At 38.6% G+C, this 18,682-nt stretch overlaps 1 protein-coding gene across 11 annotated transcripts in view; it reads right to left on the bottom strand.

Moving 5' to 3' along the window:
• NCOA2 (nuclear receptor coactivator 2) overlaps positions 1-18,682 on the bottom strand; it is a 294,246-nt gene that overhangs the window by 108,160 nt on the left and 167,404 nt on the right. For 9 of the 11 annotated variants that reach the window (XM_077876608.1, XM_077876606.1, XM_077876604.1 and 6 more), the window contains 2 exons: positions 4,417-4,521; positions 1,402-1,574 (listed from right to left, as the gene is read on the bottom strand). In XM_077876608.1, the coding sequence (XP_077732734.1) occupies positions 1,402-1,574; positions 4,417-4,502 (259 nt within the window). In that variant the 5' untranslated portion in view covers positions 4,503-4,521. Of the gene's footprint in view, positions 1-1,401; positions 1,575-4,416; positions 4,522-4,750; positions 4,968-5,903; positions 6,054-18,682 lie in introns of those variants that run through there. The other 2 variants (XM_077876611.1, XM_077876610.1) reach the window with 2 other exon arrangements.

Below are 18,682 nucleotides of genomic sequence, written 5' to 3'. Positions count from 1 at the left end.
AAAATTGAGATTAAATGGAGTTTTTTATAACCAGCAGATCTCAAAGGGAGAAGAGGGAAGAATAGATGAAGGGAGACTGAGGTAGGCACTGCAAGTAGAAACTCACTGAACGCTGAGTGCTGAATGAGAGGAATTTTGGTGGAGAAATTGGGAAATAAAGACTGATTTTCAGGAATCCCTGGGTGGCTCAGTGGTTTGGCACCTGCCTTCGGCCCAGGGCGTGATCCTGGAGTCCGGGATCGAGTCCCACATCGGGCTCCCTGCATGGAGCCTGCTTCTCCCTCTGCCTGTGTCTTATGAATAAATAAATAAAATCTTTAAAAAAAAAAAAAAAAAGACTGATTTTCAGAGTAGGCTGGTATTAGAAACTGTATTGTGTATGTTATGCGTATATTTTTAAGTTCTTAGAAGATAGCACTGCATTTGTAAAACTGTTTGATATAAAACTTAGCTTACTAGTAAACATAGGAAGATGAAAGAGGCTATGATGATAATATGCAAATGAGTAGCTAGGATTTTATGACAGATGGGAAGTTTCAGGTCATATACCTACAGAGGTGAAGACATTATTTTTCTAAAATCTGCCTCGTTTGAGTATCACATAAAAGGTAGATAAAAGAAATGTACTGAGGGGATGCATTCAAAAACAGATTACAAGCGATAATAATCTCCCTAGCCCTGAAGGAAAGTAGCGTATGAATACTTTAGGAGCATATATTGGCTGTGAGCACCCAGACACTGTTCATACTTGCCTAATACTGATTTTTTTTTGGCACCACAAAGTCCAATGTGTTTTTTAAAATATTATTTTCTTAATTTTTTTTTCCTTCAAAGAAGAGAGGCAGAAAATGATCTCAGAAAACCCCAGGAAGAAAGCTGTCATGTTCTGTGTTTCAACTTCACAAAAGAATTCTGACTAGAGGCTTGAGCCTTTCAAATCTCTTGTCATTCAGGATATGAAATTCTAATCTAGCGGCATGGCCAGTTGAGGCTGAGACTTAATCAAATATGCTGACTAGCTGAAACAGGAGGTGGCTCACTTCCTTACTTCTGGTTTCCATCTTTAGTTGCCTCCTTACTTGCAAATTATGACAGTCACTTGCTGTGCAAGCAATGAAAATTCCAAGGTAGGGGAGGAGAATCAGTGGGCACCTAATTGAGTTTTACTAGATGAAAAGTTACATCACCCTGCCTCACCTCAGTCTCCTCTGTCTTTAGGGAATTGCTGAATTTTATATAAAGCCTATTTATAAACCACTGCAAGTGATACTTGCATTCATCTTGCACTGTGACATCATTACCTCATCAATAATTTAAGCATAAGAAATGGATTAAAGGGACTTCTCAACACATGAAAAAACAGAAACCAGCTAAACTCTCCAAAATATTCAGTCCTCTTACCTTGTTCTTTGATCTGACGAATTTGCTTCACAGTTTCTTTTAAGATTGCACATTTGTCAGGCTTGAAGTTAAAGTTGTCTATATCATTAAAATTTGCAAAAATCAGCTCTGCAAGTTCTTCAATATATTTATTTTCCTGTTCACGATTACGTTTCTCAGTGCTTCTCTTGGGACTAAAAAGAAGATACATGTTTTTTTATTATGGAATTTGAAAAAAGCTATTATAAAAAATGTAAGCATATTAAACAAGTTCTAATACAGAGATAGCAAACAAAAGTTACTTACATAAACATGAAAGTACTTTGGGAAAAAAAAATGTTGCACTTTTGTTTTTAAATCAAACTCACTCCAGTACGTAGCTATAGATTTACTTGTCTGATCATTTGTTCAATTTGTGTCATGTCTCCCACTGACAGTAAGCTTCACAATGACAGGGATCAGGACCATTCGCTCATCACTGTGCTTAATACAACACTTGGCAGAAGTAGGCATCAAATTTATTGTTGAATACATAGAGGAAGGTTTTAGAAAGGTATGGGAGATTATGCTAAAAATTTTTTTTAATGTACTTAAGATTAGAAGAAGAAAGGGAACTTAACCTAGTTATAATAGGAATAAATAAACTGCAGGGATTCCTGGCAAAGCATAAAAAGATAAAAATAAATCTCCATAACTTCATAGACTTCGTTAGGATGTTGGTAACCAAGTCAAACATTATCTTTTAGATAATGCAAAAAAAACCACAATCCAGCCAGAAACAAAAGCGAAACTGACCTAGGGTATTTGTTAACTGTCCAAGCTGAATGACGTGTAAACTATACACAAGTGGTCCAAGTTCAGCTCAAGTTTTAAAAAAGTTAATGGAAGAGAAAAAAATTGGCAAGATCTTCTCATTTCAATTTGACAAAATATCAAGTTCCCTTTGATAACAGCATATAGCCTTTTCTTTTAATAGAGGGCTCACTAACTGACGTTCAAGCAATACATTAAGTAAGAAAAGTAGGTTGTTTATGTAGTTTTCTGCATTTTTCATGTATAATTTGTACATAATACCAATTGACAAAAATTTGTAGTTTATAATAGATTTCCATCTATTTGCCTCTAAGTGTTAGCTTTATTTTCATAAACTAATAAAGCTAAGATAGAACACAATTTCTACATTTCACAGTGGTCACACCGTGTGTTCAAGATCACCCAGGGAGTTACTGGTAGAGCAGGGACTGGAATGCAGTTTTTCTAGTCTCATTTTGATTCCTAGATTCTACCTCACTAAGTACAGGGAAAGGCAAGGAGTGACTGGAAGGCACAGAAGAGCCAAGTTCCCATTGTGGACCCCTCTATCCTCCCCCCACAAGATGACTAAACACAGGACAAAGAGGTGAGAAAGGGGAGCCATGTTACAAAGCCCCAAGAGCGCCCGCTTGCAAGAGGGGTTCAGAGATTCTCCACTGCCACATGATACCAGCGCAGCACCAGGTAAGAGAACAACAGCCCCTACACTGAACAGCCTCCCCTTTATCCATCTGCCTCCTCGAGTGGGCTCCTGAGCATTACAGGCAGTCTGACAGACAGAAGGTGTTGATAGCCAGGAGGTACTGGGGAATCTGGAGGCCACATACTGGAGTGGAGGGTTGGAATCCGGAATGCGCACAGTAGTGATTTCCTAGACTTGTTCTGCTTGGCAGCTAAAAGGGGAAAAGGGAATATAAAATATTTTTTGCTCTTTCTCCTTCTCTTCCTGTCTTAATGACTTTTCCTAGTCGTCTTCCTTGTTATTCTTCATCTGATCTTTTTGCAGGCCATTTAATAGAAGCTGCTGTTTTTACTTAACCTTTAAAATCATTTATATGATATAAGTAATCAAAAGAATGAAGTCTCTCCTCCCTTTGTCCCCTATTAGCCTAGCTCTCATCCCCCAAAATGGATTAACAACTCTAAAGTATTTCTTAATTATCCTAAAACAAATGGTTTATACAAAGGGTAGTACTCCATAAACATGCTTCAAAACTTTTCTCTGGGGCAGCCCGGGTGGCTCAGCGGTTTAGCGCCACCTTCAGCCCAGGGTGTGATCCTGGACACCTGGGATGGAGTCCCACATCAGGCTACCTGCATGGATAATGGAGCCTGCTTCTCCCTCTGTCTGTATCTCTGCCTCTCTCTCTCTCTGTCTCTCATGAATAAATAAATAAAATCTTAAAAAAAAAAAACTTTTCTCTGTAACAATATTCTTAAGAGATTCTTTTTATAGCAATCCATTAAGTGTCTTCATTCCTTTTCCATAGCTATATTGTATTCCAGGTTATGGAGGTATCATAGCTGTTTAGATAGTTCCCTACAAACTTTTGGGTTTTTCTTAATCTTCTGCAATTATTAAATAATGCTGTAGTAAGTAAACTCAAGTGTCTACCATTTTACATGTGTGAAAGTATACTGCTGGAAAATTCCTAGAAGTGGACTGCTAGTTCAAAGAGGATATGCATTTATAATTTTACTAGATACTGTAAACTATCCTGCATGGAGATGAAAACAACTAACACTTCCATCCATAATATATGACACGGAACTTGCTTTAAATTACTTGTTTTATTCACTGAAGGGCACAATCTTTTGTCACCAACTCAAAAAATGCTAATAAATAAAAGTAAAACTCAGTGTAAAATTAACAGCAAATTCTACTATGGGATCTTCTTGTCTTTACGACATCCTGTGAATCTAACAGAAAAAATATAGAAGACTCAAAATTATATAATAAACCTGCTTTAATAGTCAAGTACACAGGAGACATCAGAAGGAGCATATAGCTTTCGTCTTCTTATAAAAGAATAACAAACCCTGCAACTGATTAGCATAACCAAAATGTAAGCTAAATGATACATATTCAAAGGTTTAACTGCTAAAGGAGAAATAACAAACAGTATTTCGATTAGGTGTCAAGTCAATGCTAAAATATTAAAGAAGCATGCATATGTGGCTTTCACAGGCAGCACTGATTCTGTTTCTCGGCAAGAATCTAACCTGGGTCCAAGCTGGTCAGGACATTCCTTGCGCTTTCTTGTCTCTGCCCTGGATGGGTCAGAGGTATTTTCTCCCATCCCACTCATCTTGAACACATATCAGCAACTAAAAACAAGAAAGGGGGGGAGAGAATGGAGCTGATGATAAAGTGCCAGATCAATTTACCAACAATTAAAGAACTTGAACTTCAATCAGAAATTTGACAATACTTATTAACACATTGTTTTGATTAATATGCACATGTCACTGTTAATGAAAGGGCTCAATTTTTTCTGACCTTGTTTAAAAGTGAAGTATATGTAAAGGTTCACGTTTCAAAAGCAAACAAGCCTACCTCCTTGGGCCCAGACTCTTTAAGCAGGCGTTGTGTTTCGGCAGCACCATGAACTACAGCCGGCTGGCCCCAGGGTTTCTGCAGCCAGCCTTCAGTTTCAGGAGTGATCTTGCACCATGGGGAAACTACAGGTGTTGTAAGGGGCTCCTCCCAGTCTCTGTTTGGGGTTGGCCAATGTGAAGTCTGTGCTGCAATAGCTCACCCATGACAGACGGCTCTGGGAAGAGGCAGTGCCCCACCACTAAGTTGAATGTTTCCAAATCCGCTGGGCTACGTCTGACCCGCTGGTCCGGGCCCCCGCACAAGGCCTCCATAAGCAACGCTCCCCAAAGGGAGGATGTTCGCGCCTCCCCGTGGAGTCTCCCGTTCCCTCCACCCCTGCGGCAGCTGCGGCTGCTCCGCCCTCCCAGCCCGCTCTCCCCTGCAGCTCGCCTTCCAGAGCACACCTCCCCTCGGTGGTTTCCTCTCTCACATCCTGCCGCTCCTGATGCTCCCTCCCTCGGCTAATTCTAGCTGCTATCACCCAAGGTCTTAAAATATACTAAAAAAAACCCAAAACAAAACAAAAAAGAAACAAAAAAATCCTGCAGGGAACATTATTGACCCTATGAAGGAGGCCAATTACTGGCTCCTGCTTCCTGAATTCCTTCCAATAAGAAAATGAAAGGTTATATAGCAAGGGAATCAGTGTGTTCCCATTCGTCATCATTAGTAAAATCAAAATAATATTTAAATACACAAAGAACAGAATGATAGAGGTTTAAGTTCTAGAGAACTAGACAAAGGGACTACAACAAAGATGCTGAGGGGAGATGGTGTGGTCGTTTAAGCACAAGGTGCTTAATAACTGCTTAGCAAAAGAAAAAAAAATGCTGCCTAAAAAGACTAAGTCAGCATTTAAAAGTCTTTCTTAAGAGTTCCATCCAGTTCTATGCTACTTCCCCCTTCCTTCCATCTCCCAGGCTTCTAAAAGTCACCTTCACCCTCCTTTACTTTCTGTAGATTGGAAAAATCAGACGGAAAGGCCAGACAGTGGAAGGTCAAAGACTTAAGAAAGATGTCAGAGTAACAGGTTCATCAAGAGCAAGGACAAAGAGGAAGGTGGGCTAAGAAAACACCACCCAAGACCCATCACTGTATCACCGCCACATACCTATCACACTGCCCAGCCTTCCCTCCGTGTAATCCAGATGCTCGGGCTCCCTACAATCACTTCTTCTGGTCACACCTCTGATCCAAGAGTGCAGAGAAATTAATTTTTTTCAGTCATGTGTAAGGAGGATGAAGAAACACTGTATCAATCGAGGTAGGCTGCACCAATCACACATGATATTCCAGAGGTCGCATAGGAGGAGACAATTCTGAAAGCTATCGCATAGGAGGGGACAATTCTGAAAGCTAATGCCTGAGCTTCCTGCCGGTGGGAGTAATGTAGCCAAGTCCCAAGGTCCTGTACTGTGGGCACAGTTTGGGGCTGATAATAAAATATAATCTGTATTTAGTTATTCATTTAGCATTTACTTCACACTAAGCAATTTTTGGACTTGATTTAATCATCAAAACAGACTAGGAGAGGCAACTGGGGAGAGAAGCTGCATTTATGTAATCCATGTCCAAGCTCTACCACTTGGTTAGTTGTGGGACCTTAAGAAGTTACCTCTCATGGCTTACTTGCCTTTTCTGTTCAGTGGGGACAGTCATTAGCATCTCCAGCCCAGGGGAGTTAAGCAGTTTAGCAAATGCCAGAGCTGGGATATTTGTACACAGGGTTACACACTCGTACTCTTAATGGAGACGTTATGGCAAAGGTCTCATCAAATAAGCCATTCTTCCAGTGATCACATAAGCACAGGTCAGAAGGGAGAAGCAGCAAGATATGGATTGCATGCGTTTCTGTGCGGGACTCTCCATTCATTCGTTCATTTATCCATTCATTCAAAGACTGCTTGCTGGTATGAGTCAGGCTCGGTGCTCGAGAAGCACAAGGAGGAATGATGCTCTCAAGATGAACACAACGTAAGAGGGGAGACACATCTGTACATGGGAAAAAATGCAATAGGTAAACTCGGTAAAGATATCGTGTAACTGGTGCATACTCCCGAGTACTGGAAGGTCCAAGAAAGAACACTTTGCTGGCTGGGATACGGGCACACTGAGCTGGCCTGAGGACGGTTGGAGTTCTAAGGGTGAGGAAGGGGGCCAGGGCATCACAAGAGGTAGAAGAGGACAACGGAGAAGCAAAAACCTCAACACCAAAACCCTACGCAGATGATACTGATGCACATTCCTTCTCACTATTTCTCTGCAAACTTGGATTCTCACAGTTTCACTCATGAGAGTGTAAGGAAAAACATTACCCATCCAATCTAAGTAAGCTTTCCACAAATGAACCTCCAGGAATTTCACTGTGGAAACAGTATTCTATGTTTCGTAAAAATTCAAGTAAATTTTTATCATCAAAATGTAACACTCAATATTCAACAAAATGCCCTATACAGCAGTTACATGGATTAAGTCTGTTGATGAAAACGGCTACTTGCCCCCCCCACAAGGTATCACTATTTATATTTAAAAATACAGTACAATCAGAAAGATTAGAAAGCTTTTCAAAAGACAATATATTAGTGATTATCTTACTTAAATCTATCCTCATTTTTGGGATTTAACATTAGCTTCAGCCATCATCTCTCTTAAATATCCCAATATATATATATACTAATAATTATAATGTTGTATGAGGGGGCAGAACTGATATATGTCAACTAAAGGGCTAGAAGGAGATAAGGAGCAAAAGCAAGAAGCTAATAATTTCTGGTCTAAGTATAGAAAACCATTTGAGCAGATTGTTTATATTTGTGTCTACTCAATACTGGCTCACAAACCACTCTATTTGTAACTTTAAAACATCATTAATTTCTTTATTTATGGGCTAAGTTTTCTCTTTTATTATTATGTGATGGTATCTTAAACACATTTCCTCAAAATAAAACAAAAATTATCTTTATGAATTTCCTTGCTTCTTATTTTTCTGTGTCTACCCCATATGTCCACTTTTCTGAGCAATTTTCCTAGGGCTATGTATGCCCAGTACACACTGCCAACCAACCTGTAAACCGCCAAAGGAAAGAAAAAAAGAGGGGGTCTGTAGGAAGTAGGGACAGGTGGATGCACTCTGCCAGTCATGGCCATTAGGCTGGGGATGCTCCCCTTTGAACTACTGCTCATGAACCAGGGGAAAAAAGACAAGAAAGAAAGGAAAAAAAGGGAAAAAGGAAGGAAGGAAGGAAGGAAGGAAGGAAGCAAGCAAGCAAGCAAGCAAGCAAACAAATTTAGGGCTGAAGCCTAGAAAGGAGAAGGGTGGTGGTGCTGATGGGTGGCAAGTAGTTGGCTCCTGGAAGTCTCTTTCTTGCCTGCCACAGGGCCAGAAGAAGTATATGAAATTCTGGAGCAGATGTGTGGATTTCTGCCCTGGTCTTTAGTGGATGAACCAAATAAATAACAGTGAGCCTCATTAATGAGGTGCTCAAAGAAGAGAAGTGTGGTGCTCTAATCTAGAGGACTCTGACTGATACTCTTCATGCCCTAGGTGAGGATCAGCTGGCAGCAAGTGTAAGTATTTCACACTGGAACATGTGCTAGGGCTAGGTGAGTTCATTTTTTCTCCCACTCAAAGTGACACAGAGAAAAACCAGCAATACAATGATAGATTTGATACATAGATTTATGACCACTAGTGTACACTTAGGCACAGAAAAATAATCTAAAATAAACTCTATGGATAGATGAGTTTTAATGCATTTCTGTAGATCAAAGTTAAAAATCCATTCCCAATAAAAGGGTAAGGGATGAAAAATAAAGGGCAGCACTGAAGGTTTAGAAACCTTATTTTATTTTGTAAGTGGGCCTAAATTAGTAAGTTTCTTAAAATTTCCGCACGTTTTCAATATTCGCATGAAATTAAAATTCTCCAGCATTTCACTCTCAATTCTGAAACTGTTCAATGTAAATGACAAAAACTGAAAATGACACAAGTAAACTCTTGGGTCATATCTGATGGTAATTACAGTCACTGAAAACAAGCCAGTTTCTACCAGATGTGGGGGGCTGTGAACGAACAAGTTTGGAAAAGGAGTTTCAATTTGTCCATTCTTGTTATCTGCAACAAACAATAGTCCTGCTCCCACTGTGACAGGACCGCCTCCCTTACATCCTCTGATACCAACTTGTATAAACTAGATGATAAAAGATGTTACAACCACCAGAATTAAGGCTTGCCTTTTTTTTTTTTTTTAAAGTAACAATATTCCAGGAGGGGTGAACAATGCCAGTTACAGCCTTAGCCTAAGGACAGAAAGCAAAATGGAATGTTAAGCCTAAACACAAAACCTGTGCTCTTCGTTCATGAAATTAATCAATATAACTCATCAGGTACCAAAGCTGTTGCTCACAGTAGTCTCATACCATTAAAGCCAGTTAATTATCCAGACTTCATGCAAACGATAATGTGCATTTTATCTTTTATCAGTACTGGCCATCTTCCAAACAAGGCCTGTAAAACTGTCAGATTTATTATATGTGGAACAAATTCAGTTAGAGAATAAATAAGGATAATAGTGTTGCTGAAATCCAAACATAATAAGTGATCAACATCAGATCTCTTTACTACTAGTTCCAAGAAATATTTTTTAAGTTAGACCCTCTCTGAAATTCCTTACTTTGCGATGAAGTTTATAATGAATTGATATACAAAGAGCTGTTGAAACAACTTCTCTTATCAACGCCTACAAGAGGAGCCGATACCTGATAAATCATCAAGCTCTTGATATGAGACCAGAAAGGCTTCTATAGCTTCCAAGGTTCTTTCTGAACTCTCTCTACAGAGATATATGACATTGCTGTATATTCTGTAGTCTGATTCTTCATATACTTTGTAAGACTAAGAAATACTCAAGTAATATTGCAACTGTATATAAAGCTTCACCAAAATGCTTTTCTATTTGTTCTATTATGAAAGGAGAATCTTTTCAGGAGCCCACCTCAGCAGGGAACAATGCATTCACTATTTCTTTATCACAAGTGAAAAACATTTGCTCATTCTAAACTTGAAACATTTTTTTCCCTTAAAGTATACTGTGTTCTGGGAGGGATCCCTTTCCTTTAGAAAGAACAATTTCTGGGCTACTTTCTGATAAGCCAAAAAGAAAACAGTATCTAATGCTCAAAAATACTAAATGTGCTTTTGGGTGTAGATGCCTGAGAAAGACCGAAAGTAGAGAATGGCCAGACCTTGGAAGTCAGTAAGCTGATACAGAGATAAAAAACACCGAATAGAAGGAGGAGGGGAAATATCTCTTTTCAAAGTGTCAAGTGGACAAAATCACCCAAAGCAAACATTATTTTGGCAAGACCTCAACTCTTGGCAAGAATTAAATGAATATTCTCTGCAATAAATATACAGATTATGCAAGGATATACTGTTGCTTCATATAAATAAGCAAACAAAGGAACATTACACATGCAAATATAAGTTGTGTAGATTTACTAAGTGCAGGGATGAGAGCACGCAGAAAAATCAAACTTTTTCTTTCCACTGGCAAAACAATTAATGCGTTTAACAAGTAGCAGAAGAGGCTATACAGTATTTCAAAAATAAACTGCAGCTAGTCAAGGGTATATTATTTTTATTAAAGTGTTATAGCCCTTTTTAACTAGGCCATAAGAGCACTTTTAACTTCATCTTTACAAGATGCTATATTGCTTCTTGCTTTTCACACAATATTAATTTGCCTCTCACATTACAGTATGTATCTACAGATTCAAAATTGTAAGACTGCATGTTAATTCATAACGGCGACAACAGTTAAACTGTAAAGTATTAGGAAACTCACTTCACATAAATACAGAACAAAAGGCATCTTATTTGGAAACAAATTCTCAGTTTAACTTCAACAGTTTTGAGCAACTTACTGTATGCTTGAATTTTTCATTGACTGCAGTAGCTGAACACGAAGTACTATTATTAGGGTATGATTTTTCAATAATAAAATACTAACAGTTTACAGCTAGAGATGGGATTAAAGAAGAGAACAGCCTGCAGCTCTGTACTATTCCCTGAGTAAAATGGCTTCAGCACCTACCTTCCTTCATGCTGTTTCTTACTCCACAGAAAAGTAGTATATTGTATAAACAAATGTTTAAGCTAAAAAATTCCTCCCTTTTCAATATGCTTTTAGATTTACTTTTGTATAATGGCCTTAAAGTGGTATATTAGACAGTAACTAGAAGACATATTCCATTTTCTGACTGAAAGCCAATAATACTCATGAATTTTTTAGCTGAAAGACACTTCAAGATGCCATTGGGAAGACTGTAATAAACACATTAGGCTGCAAATGGGCAGCAGTGGCTCTGTAACACATGCTGCAATAATCAAAGAAATGGTGAAGTTCGTGTGCACCGGGTACACAAATATTTCGCTGTCACATTTCCATCATCCACATGGCTCCTAGAGAAGGGAAACTCCTCTCTTCAAGTCTTAGCTGAGCAAAATCCAGTGCAGAATATGTAAGGAGCAGAGAGCTGTTCTAAACTATCATTACCAACAGGGGAAAAATGTCTAGTCTGACATCAGTGGCAGAGGATGGTTTCTGCTTTCTGAATTCTCATAGGCTAAGTTCCTTAATATAGCTGGTGGCTGGGCTGCTTCGAGCCCCAGCGACGTCAGCCGGCGCTAATATGGCCAGGAATAGCAAGGCGAGGTCTCAGTAAGGTCTGGGACCAGAACGTGGGGAAGAAGCTGCATCCCCTGCATAAAGGAAGACCAGCCCTCCCCTTGGAGCCCGGCATACTTAGCCCAAAACCTGCTCTCCCTGAAGGCTTCAAATACTGGAAAGAAGCCATCAAACCAACAACTACAGTGTAGTACTTGTGCTCGAGTTTCATACCTCATCCAGATCAAAATTCATTTATCTGTCTTAATTCTGAAACCCACTTTAAACTTCCTTATAAGATTAAAGAAAATCTCCCTAATTTATGAGAAAAACTTACCGAAATGGCAAGGGCAAGAGAGTCTGTTTCTAAATAAAGAGGATTTTTTTTTTAAATTATTCCAATTGTAAAACATTTTTAGGTAAGTAAATGAAAGCCCTTTCTCATAGTATAGTATGTTGGGGTTTGTATGTGTGTTTACTAACATTTATAAAGTACTTAATTGAGTTGAGCCCTTGGCACACATTTTCTTGCTTAAAAATCCCCATGTTTATGTTCATATGCATGTGTATACACACTCTCTCTCTTGCCTTACAGATCATCTAACCACTCTGACCTGTTTTCTTGAGTAATTTGCCCAAGTCACACAGAAAAATAACAGGTCAGGAGTCAAACTCAGGTATAACTCAGTATAATAACTATCATTTACTGAGTGCTTAATAGCTTGGCAGGCACTCTCTACACACTTCACATATATGAACCCCTTCAGTGCCTGTAACAACCTATGCTTATCCCCATTTTACAGACCAGGAAATGGAGATACAGAATAAAGCAACTTGACCAAGGCCACAGTTAGGAAGTTTTAGAGCTTGTAAGTGAATCCAAACACTTCCTTATTTCTTAACCACAATGGGAGCACTGAGGTTCCTGTATTTCAATACTTTCCCTGAAGAGAGAAACAAATTAATATATATTATAGAAAGTAGTATGTTTTAATTTAATTTGATCATCAGTGAATAATTTGAAAGTACTTTTCTTTTTGCTACAAATCTAATGGTATTATTGCAAAATGCACATTTCTTTCTACAAAAAACATACATCCTTTAGAACCATTCATCTATCCACTCAATACCTAATTAATACACCAGGTACTGTAGACACTGTAAATAGAGCCACGAACAAAACAAAGTCCCTGTCCTTCTGAAGTTCACATTCTGCTACAGAGGAAATCATGCCTCAGCTCACAAGCAATTATTCCCTGAAGGGAAATGAATTAGCACTATTATTATTGAATTTATTATGAAGTTATTGAAATAACAAAACCACCTAGAAATTTTCTCTGGCACACTAAGAATGCTGAGTTTCATTCCAAATGGTGAACCTTTCTTTTCCTATAGAAGTAGTAATTGATTAATTTTAAAAGTCAAAAAAAAAAATTTTTTAAAGTCAGGTATCAAAGCAATCATAAAAATGATACCTACTACCTTTAATCATTTTAACTTTAAACTAAAAATATACATTTATCAGTCTCCACTGCAGTTTCATATTTGTTATTAAGACATTATTCAATATTTGTTTATCTAAAACAGAGCTAGAAATTGCAAACGATCTGATTTCTTTAAGTGCTTACAAAGTATATTTTTATTATTTTTATCTATTATAGATGTGAGGCATATACTTATTTCAGAGCAACTTTTGTCCATTTGAGTTTTTCAAAGCATTCATCCTGGTTGTTACAGAAGCATATGTCTTTTCAAACTCATAATTAGTCACATAATATTTAATTAAATTATGTAATTACAACAAGTGGCATAAACCAGTCTAGATAAGAAGCTGGCTCTTGGTAGACAGGCAGTGTCACTGCAGGGTACAGAAGTGTGGTGCCCCAGACACCTCAGCAGCATCAGTTTTGTGATTTACAGAGGGAAGCACAGATCATGTGATTAGTGCAGTCTGTCAGTCCTAATGGAGGCTGATTTAGAAAATCAGAATTTATGCAAAGGTAACCTAAAGGCGAGGTCATTGAATCATTCAACAAATACACCTCTGGAGTGTCATGCCATGGTTCTACATAGTGGGGGATACAACAATGAACAAACAGACCAAATCTTTTACACATGACTCTTACATTATTATTTATTTATTTATTTATTTATTTTTAATTTCTTCATGTGACAGGAGGACAGCAGGAGGAGCAACAGGCAGAGGGAGAGGGGGAAGCAGGCTCCCTGCTGAGCAAGGCTGCATCCCAGGACCCTGGAATCAAGACCTGAGCCAAAGGCTTAACCGACTGAGCCCCATGACTCTTACATTCTAATAAGACAGTGGAGAGGGAAGAAACAGTGAAACAAACATTTACTATATCAGACAGTGATTAGCACTTAAAAAAAATTAGGTAGGGTTAGGGTAGAATACAACGTAGCTTTTCAAAAATGGGTGGTCAGGAAAGTTCTCTCTTGATAGAGTGACAGCTGAGCAGGGACCTTTCTAACAGAATCCAAAGATTCAAAACAGAATCTATTATGCAACCATGAAAAGCTCAGAGTACATCGTCTGCTGTTCACTCTGGTTTGGAATCCCAGGAATAACACATATTAGTTCTGTTAATTACGTTAGTTAAGCTCTTTGAATCCAAGTTTCTTCATTCTTCAAGAAAAATACTTATCTTTGTAAGTTTGTTGAGAGCAAGAGATTTAAAGAGCATACACCAGTGAGGGTTTTATTTAATAAACCTAAGCTATTATAGACTGGATTTGATAGCATGTAAATGTTCATGAAATAATTTAAGCTGATGGTGAAAACAGATGGATAAGATTAATTTATAGAAAAAAATTGGAAGAAAATTCATCACAATATTAGCAGTTAAATTGTGTTGATGGGCACTATGGGTGTAATTTTTCTATTTTCCAAATTTCCTTTCATTAACACATCAGATTTTTATGAGTTTACCAAAAAAAGGAAGGAGGGAAGAGGAAAAAAAAAAGGAGGAAGTGGGGGGGGGGAGAACAGGGAGAAAGGAAGAAGAGAGAAAGGAGAGAGGAAAGAAAGGAGAAAGGAAGAAAGAGAAGGGGAAACAAAGGAGAAAGGAGAAAGGAAGAAGAAAAGGGGAGTAAAGAGAGAAACCTGGCTATACTGCTGGAAAAAAAACAAAACAACCAAACCAAAAAGAGATTTTTAAAATAACCAGCTCTCTGGAATGCAAATTACAAATGTACACTTTTTTACATGCATATTTTTGGAAGAATATTGCATAAAGTGAGGTAAGCCTACCTATAGTAAGTAAGAAACACAAAGACTGTCCCAAATGGATGCAACGAGAAATTGAATTTCATTTAAACGAAATCTGAAGTATAAATTATCTCCTTTGATCAATCAAAAGATATTCTATAGCAGTTTCCAAACTACTGAAACTGTCTTACAACAAACTCCACATTCACCCTAAGTTCTTCCATATAAGGAAGAGGAAATTCTTGGTCATTTTGGACTTATCACTTATTCTCTTTAACTTTAGGAACTTTCTATTTTCTTTCCTACTGACATGACTCTCTTAAAGCAAGAAAAATACCCATGTCATGAGAGCCTTCCGGCAAAGGTTACAAAAATTGCTCTTCTTCCTTAGGAAAATCATATCCCTCAAACTCGGCTGAAAAGCCATCCTCTTTTTATGAAGGCTTCTCAGCTTCCAGCAGGAAGAATTAAAGGTTCCCTTCTATTAGTTCCCCAGCCCAGAAGAATTAAAACAACACTTCTTTCTCCTGAATCATTAGTTGCTTCCCTCTGGGGAGGGTTCAGGGCACTCTCTTGGCACGCTTGCCCTGCTACCATTTCCCTCTGCACTTTCTGGGTGCCACAGAGGAGACTGTGGATATTCATTCTTTCCTGCCCTTTCTTTCTCACTTATCTTAACTCCAGACTTTCTTAGGAGTTCTTCATCTCCAATCAGAGAGGAAAACAAAGTAGGGGCAAATTTTTTAAGCATGTCCCAAGGATAAAGTACAGGAACCAAATTAAATGTTTGTGTTTAGAGAAGAAACTAGCAGAAGGCAACAAGCTCCTTTGGTAGTTTAAATTACTCTGTTTCTTTACTAAGGTAAAACCTATGTGTAAGAAGTCTCTCCGAAATATTCCTTTTTATGTTTTCTTTCTCTGCTCTCCACCACTCTTTCACACAAGTGGAAAATGAGCAAGGAGGAAAAACTTGGTTTGGTGGGAGGACCTCTGAATCATTTTCTCACCATACCAATTCCTATAAACTTGCTTTTGGTCACATTGTTACAATAATGCTCAACAGTATTTGCTGTGAGGCAGTGGTTGCCATTAAAAATAGAAAAGGGGCAGCTCTGGATCAACAGCCCCACCCCCATTTATTTGGTCTTATAAAAATAAACTAAATTAAGTATTTTTACTTGCAAGTAACACATACCTACAGAATGACTTGCTGAAAATTACTAGAATGTAGAAAGTTATTTACAAGAACCATTATCCTAAAAGCATTTAAAAAATAAAGTTGGCACCTAAATATATGAACTAAAACATTATTTTTTTCCTCTCTCAAAGATTGAATATCAGTAATTTGTCGAAACTGACCATATTCTAGTAGTTTACAGGAGGCTTATGTTTCAGTTTAAGTTTCAAACTTGGGACACACAGCCTTCAGAAGTACAATCAATCGTATTGTTATTACTGTGACTGTACAATAGAGCCCAATTCTCTGATCTCAGCATCAGAGGCCGGAGAGAGACCTCAGGTTTTGAGGATGTTGTGAAGAGGACTGAGTTGTCGTGGAGAGATGTAAACGGAAGGTTTTCTCCTCTTGTAATAATTCAGATGGAGAGTTACAGTATTTTGTAGAACTAAAAAGGTAATTGGACTCAAGAATGGTAGCTTCTAGTTGCCCACTGAGTAGTTTATAGAATTTAAACCCAAATTAGCTTGAAGTGTGTTACAAATTATAATAATTTAATGGACCAAAGAAGGGTAGCCTAGAGTTAGGTATTGAAAAGATTAAAACAAACTCCTGTTGTAGAATGTGTTGTTCTCTACCTTTTTCTTTCATTAGTCCTAAAACATGCTTCCACCAAGAGAGTAAAGCCTACATCTATGGATAAAGATCTGTAAGACTGTTGTTGCACGTTATTTAACTATAACAGGCAAGTAATAAGCTTGAAGTGACACTTAAAAGAAATGAAGACAATTGCTCGACACCTCAGAGACAGCTAACTATACTATAATCCTTTTGTCTGGTACTGAAACCAAAAGGATAAGAATTCATTCTGAAACTCAAACCCGGTTGCAGTTGGGCTAGACAACGTGGAGAAAATGAAGCTGGCTCTCAGAGATAATCACGACACATCACGTGCATCCTCATAATACAGGCATAAGATTTCTTTAGTTTGGTGTTTTAAGCCAACATTTTAAAACCTAGAGCTAAGACTATTACTTAGGGCAAAAACACATTTGGGCCTGGATGTTACGTTTCACATAAGATTAAGTTTCTGATTAATACAGGTAGGTCTCTTTTTGGTATTAAAAATATAACTTAAATTATAGGGTTTTAATTTAAAAATCTATTTGCATTTCTTTCCTTCTGATGTTCAACTGTACTAATAATTACTCAGTAAGCTGCTACGGGCAAATTACTGTGTTCTAGGGACAAGACAGTACAATTGCCAAGTAAGAAACTAAACTTAATCTCAAGAAATCAAAGATTTAGGAGGAAGAAACAAGAATGGAACTAACAGAATTCGGTATATGTGAAAAATGCAAAGTGCTAATAAGGAGAAAAATTGCTTCTTGTTGTGGGGAAGTGGGGTGAAGAAGGTCTTATGAATGCCTGAGCTGGGTTTTGAAGAGTGGGCACAATTTTTCAAAGTGGAGCTGGGGTGGGGGGTGAGGGACTAGGAGTTACCAGCAGAGTGCCGACGACGCCAAGAGCAAGGCTGGGCCAGAGCGGCTGGTGACGCTTATCCCCCGACTAACTGGGGAGCCCCGATCCTTCCCTCCTCGCCTAACCTCTTGCCCCGCCAGCCTGCTGTCAGGCTCTGGAACCATGGTCTGAAAGTGCCGCCTAGAAACCGTCACACGTCACACGTCACAAGCTGGCTGGGCTGCAGCCCAATGAGGAACTCTGGGGGTGGCCCGGCTCTCCTGTGGCCCTTCCCATGCCTGCTGAAGGCCACCGCCGCCCTAAACTTTAGAGAGACGTTTTCTTGCCCCATCAGTGACCTGAAACTTGACTAACTCCTAGTAATCATCTTCTTCCCTGAGGCAGAAGGAAAGGGACAGATAAGGCAGACTAAATTTTATTCATCGGATTCATTTATTCACCAGATATTTATTAAGTGTCTACTTTGTGGAGTCAGAATATAGAAACCCTTCCATGCCATAACGAGTAGTAGTTCCTGCTGATTTCGTGAACTCGGGGCACAATGAAAAGCTGTGAGCCAGAGGTGCTAAAGTCCCAGTGATGCCAGAAAGATCAGCACGATGGTGGCACAGATGATATTTCTGGCAGTGCAGGGAGGAGAGGGGCTGAAGACCAGCTAACAGGATACTGCAGAACACCCCCCAGCAGACGATGCATTTATAGGAACTCTCCAGAGTTAGGAAATCCACAGAAACAGAAAGCAGATTAGTGGTTGCCAGGGGTTAAGGGGAAAGGGAAATGGGGGGTGACTCCTAATTAGTACAGGCTTTCTTTTCAGCTTAATGAAAATGTTCTGAATCTGGATGGTGGCCGCTGCACAACTTGTGAATCAACTGAACACCACTGAATTGTACACCATGAAGGGTGAGCTTTATGTTATTCGCTCTGGATCTCAAGAAACCTGTTATCCAAAACAAACAGAAAACAACAAGCTCCACAAGTTTTTAAGCCTGATGCTCACAACCCAGCCAATTTGTGGAACAGATATGCGGGCGGGTTTGCAAATATTTAGAAAATACACTGCTGATTATTATGAGCAAGAATGACTTCCCAAATAATTCATCCCAAATGACTCTTCCTGAAGAGATTAAAGAAAGAATTTTATTTTTAAAAAGTTTTATTAGTTTTGCTTCATAAAAGTGATACGTGCGCTCATAGTATAGAAGATTTAGAAAATACAAAATGTTAGTGAATAAAACTACATACAGTTCTACCACCCAGAGATTTACCATTAACTTATTATTTTTTAAAGATTTTGTTTATTTATTCATGAGAGACACACAGAGAGAGGTAGAGAC

The sequence above is a fragment of the Canis aureus genome, chromosome 28 (genome assembly GCF_053574225.1).
Source record: "Canis aureus isolate CA01 chromosome 28, VMU_Caureus_v.1.0, whole genome shotgun sequence".
NCBI lineage: Eukaryota > Metazoa > Chordata > Mammalia > Carnivora > Canidae > Canis > Canis aureus.
Note: the sequence above shows the minus strand (reverse complement) of the source record. Positions and strands in the feature narration are given on the sequence as shown.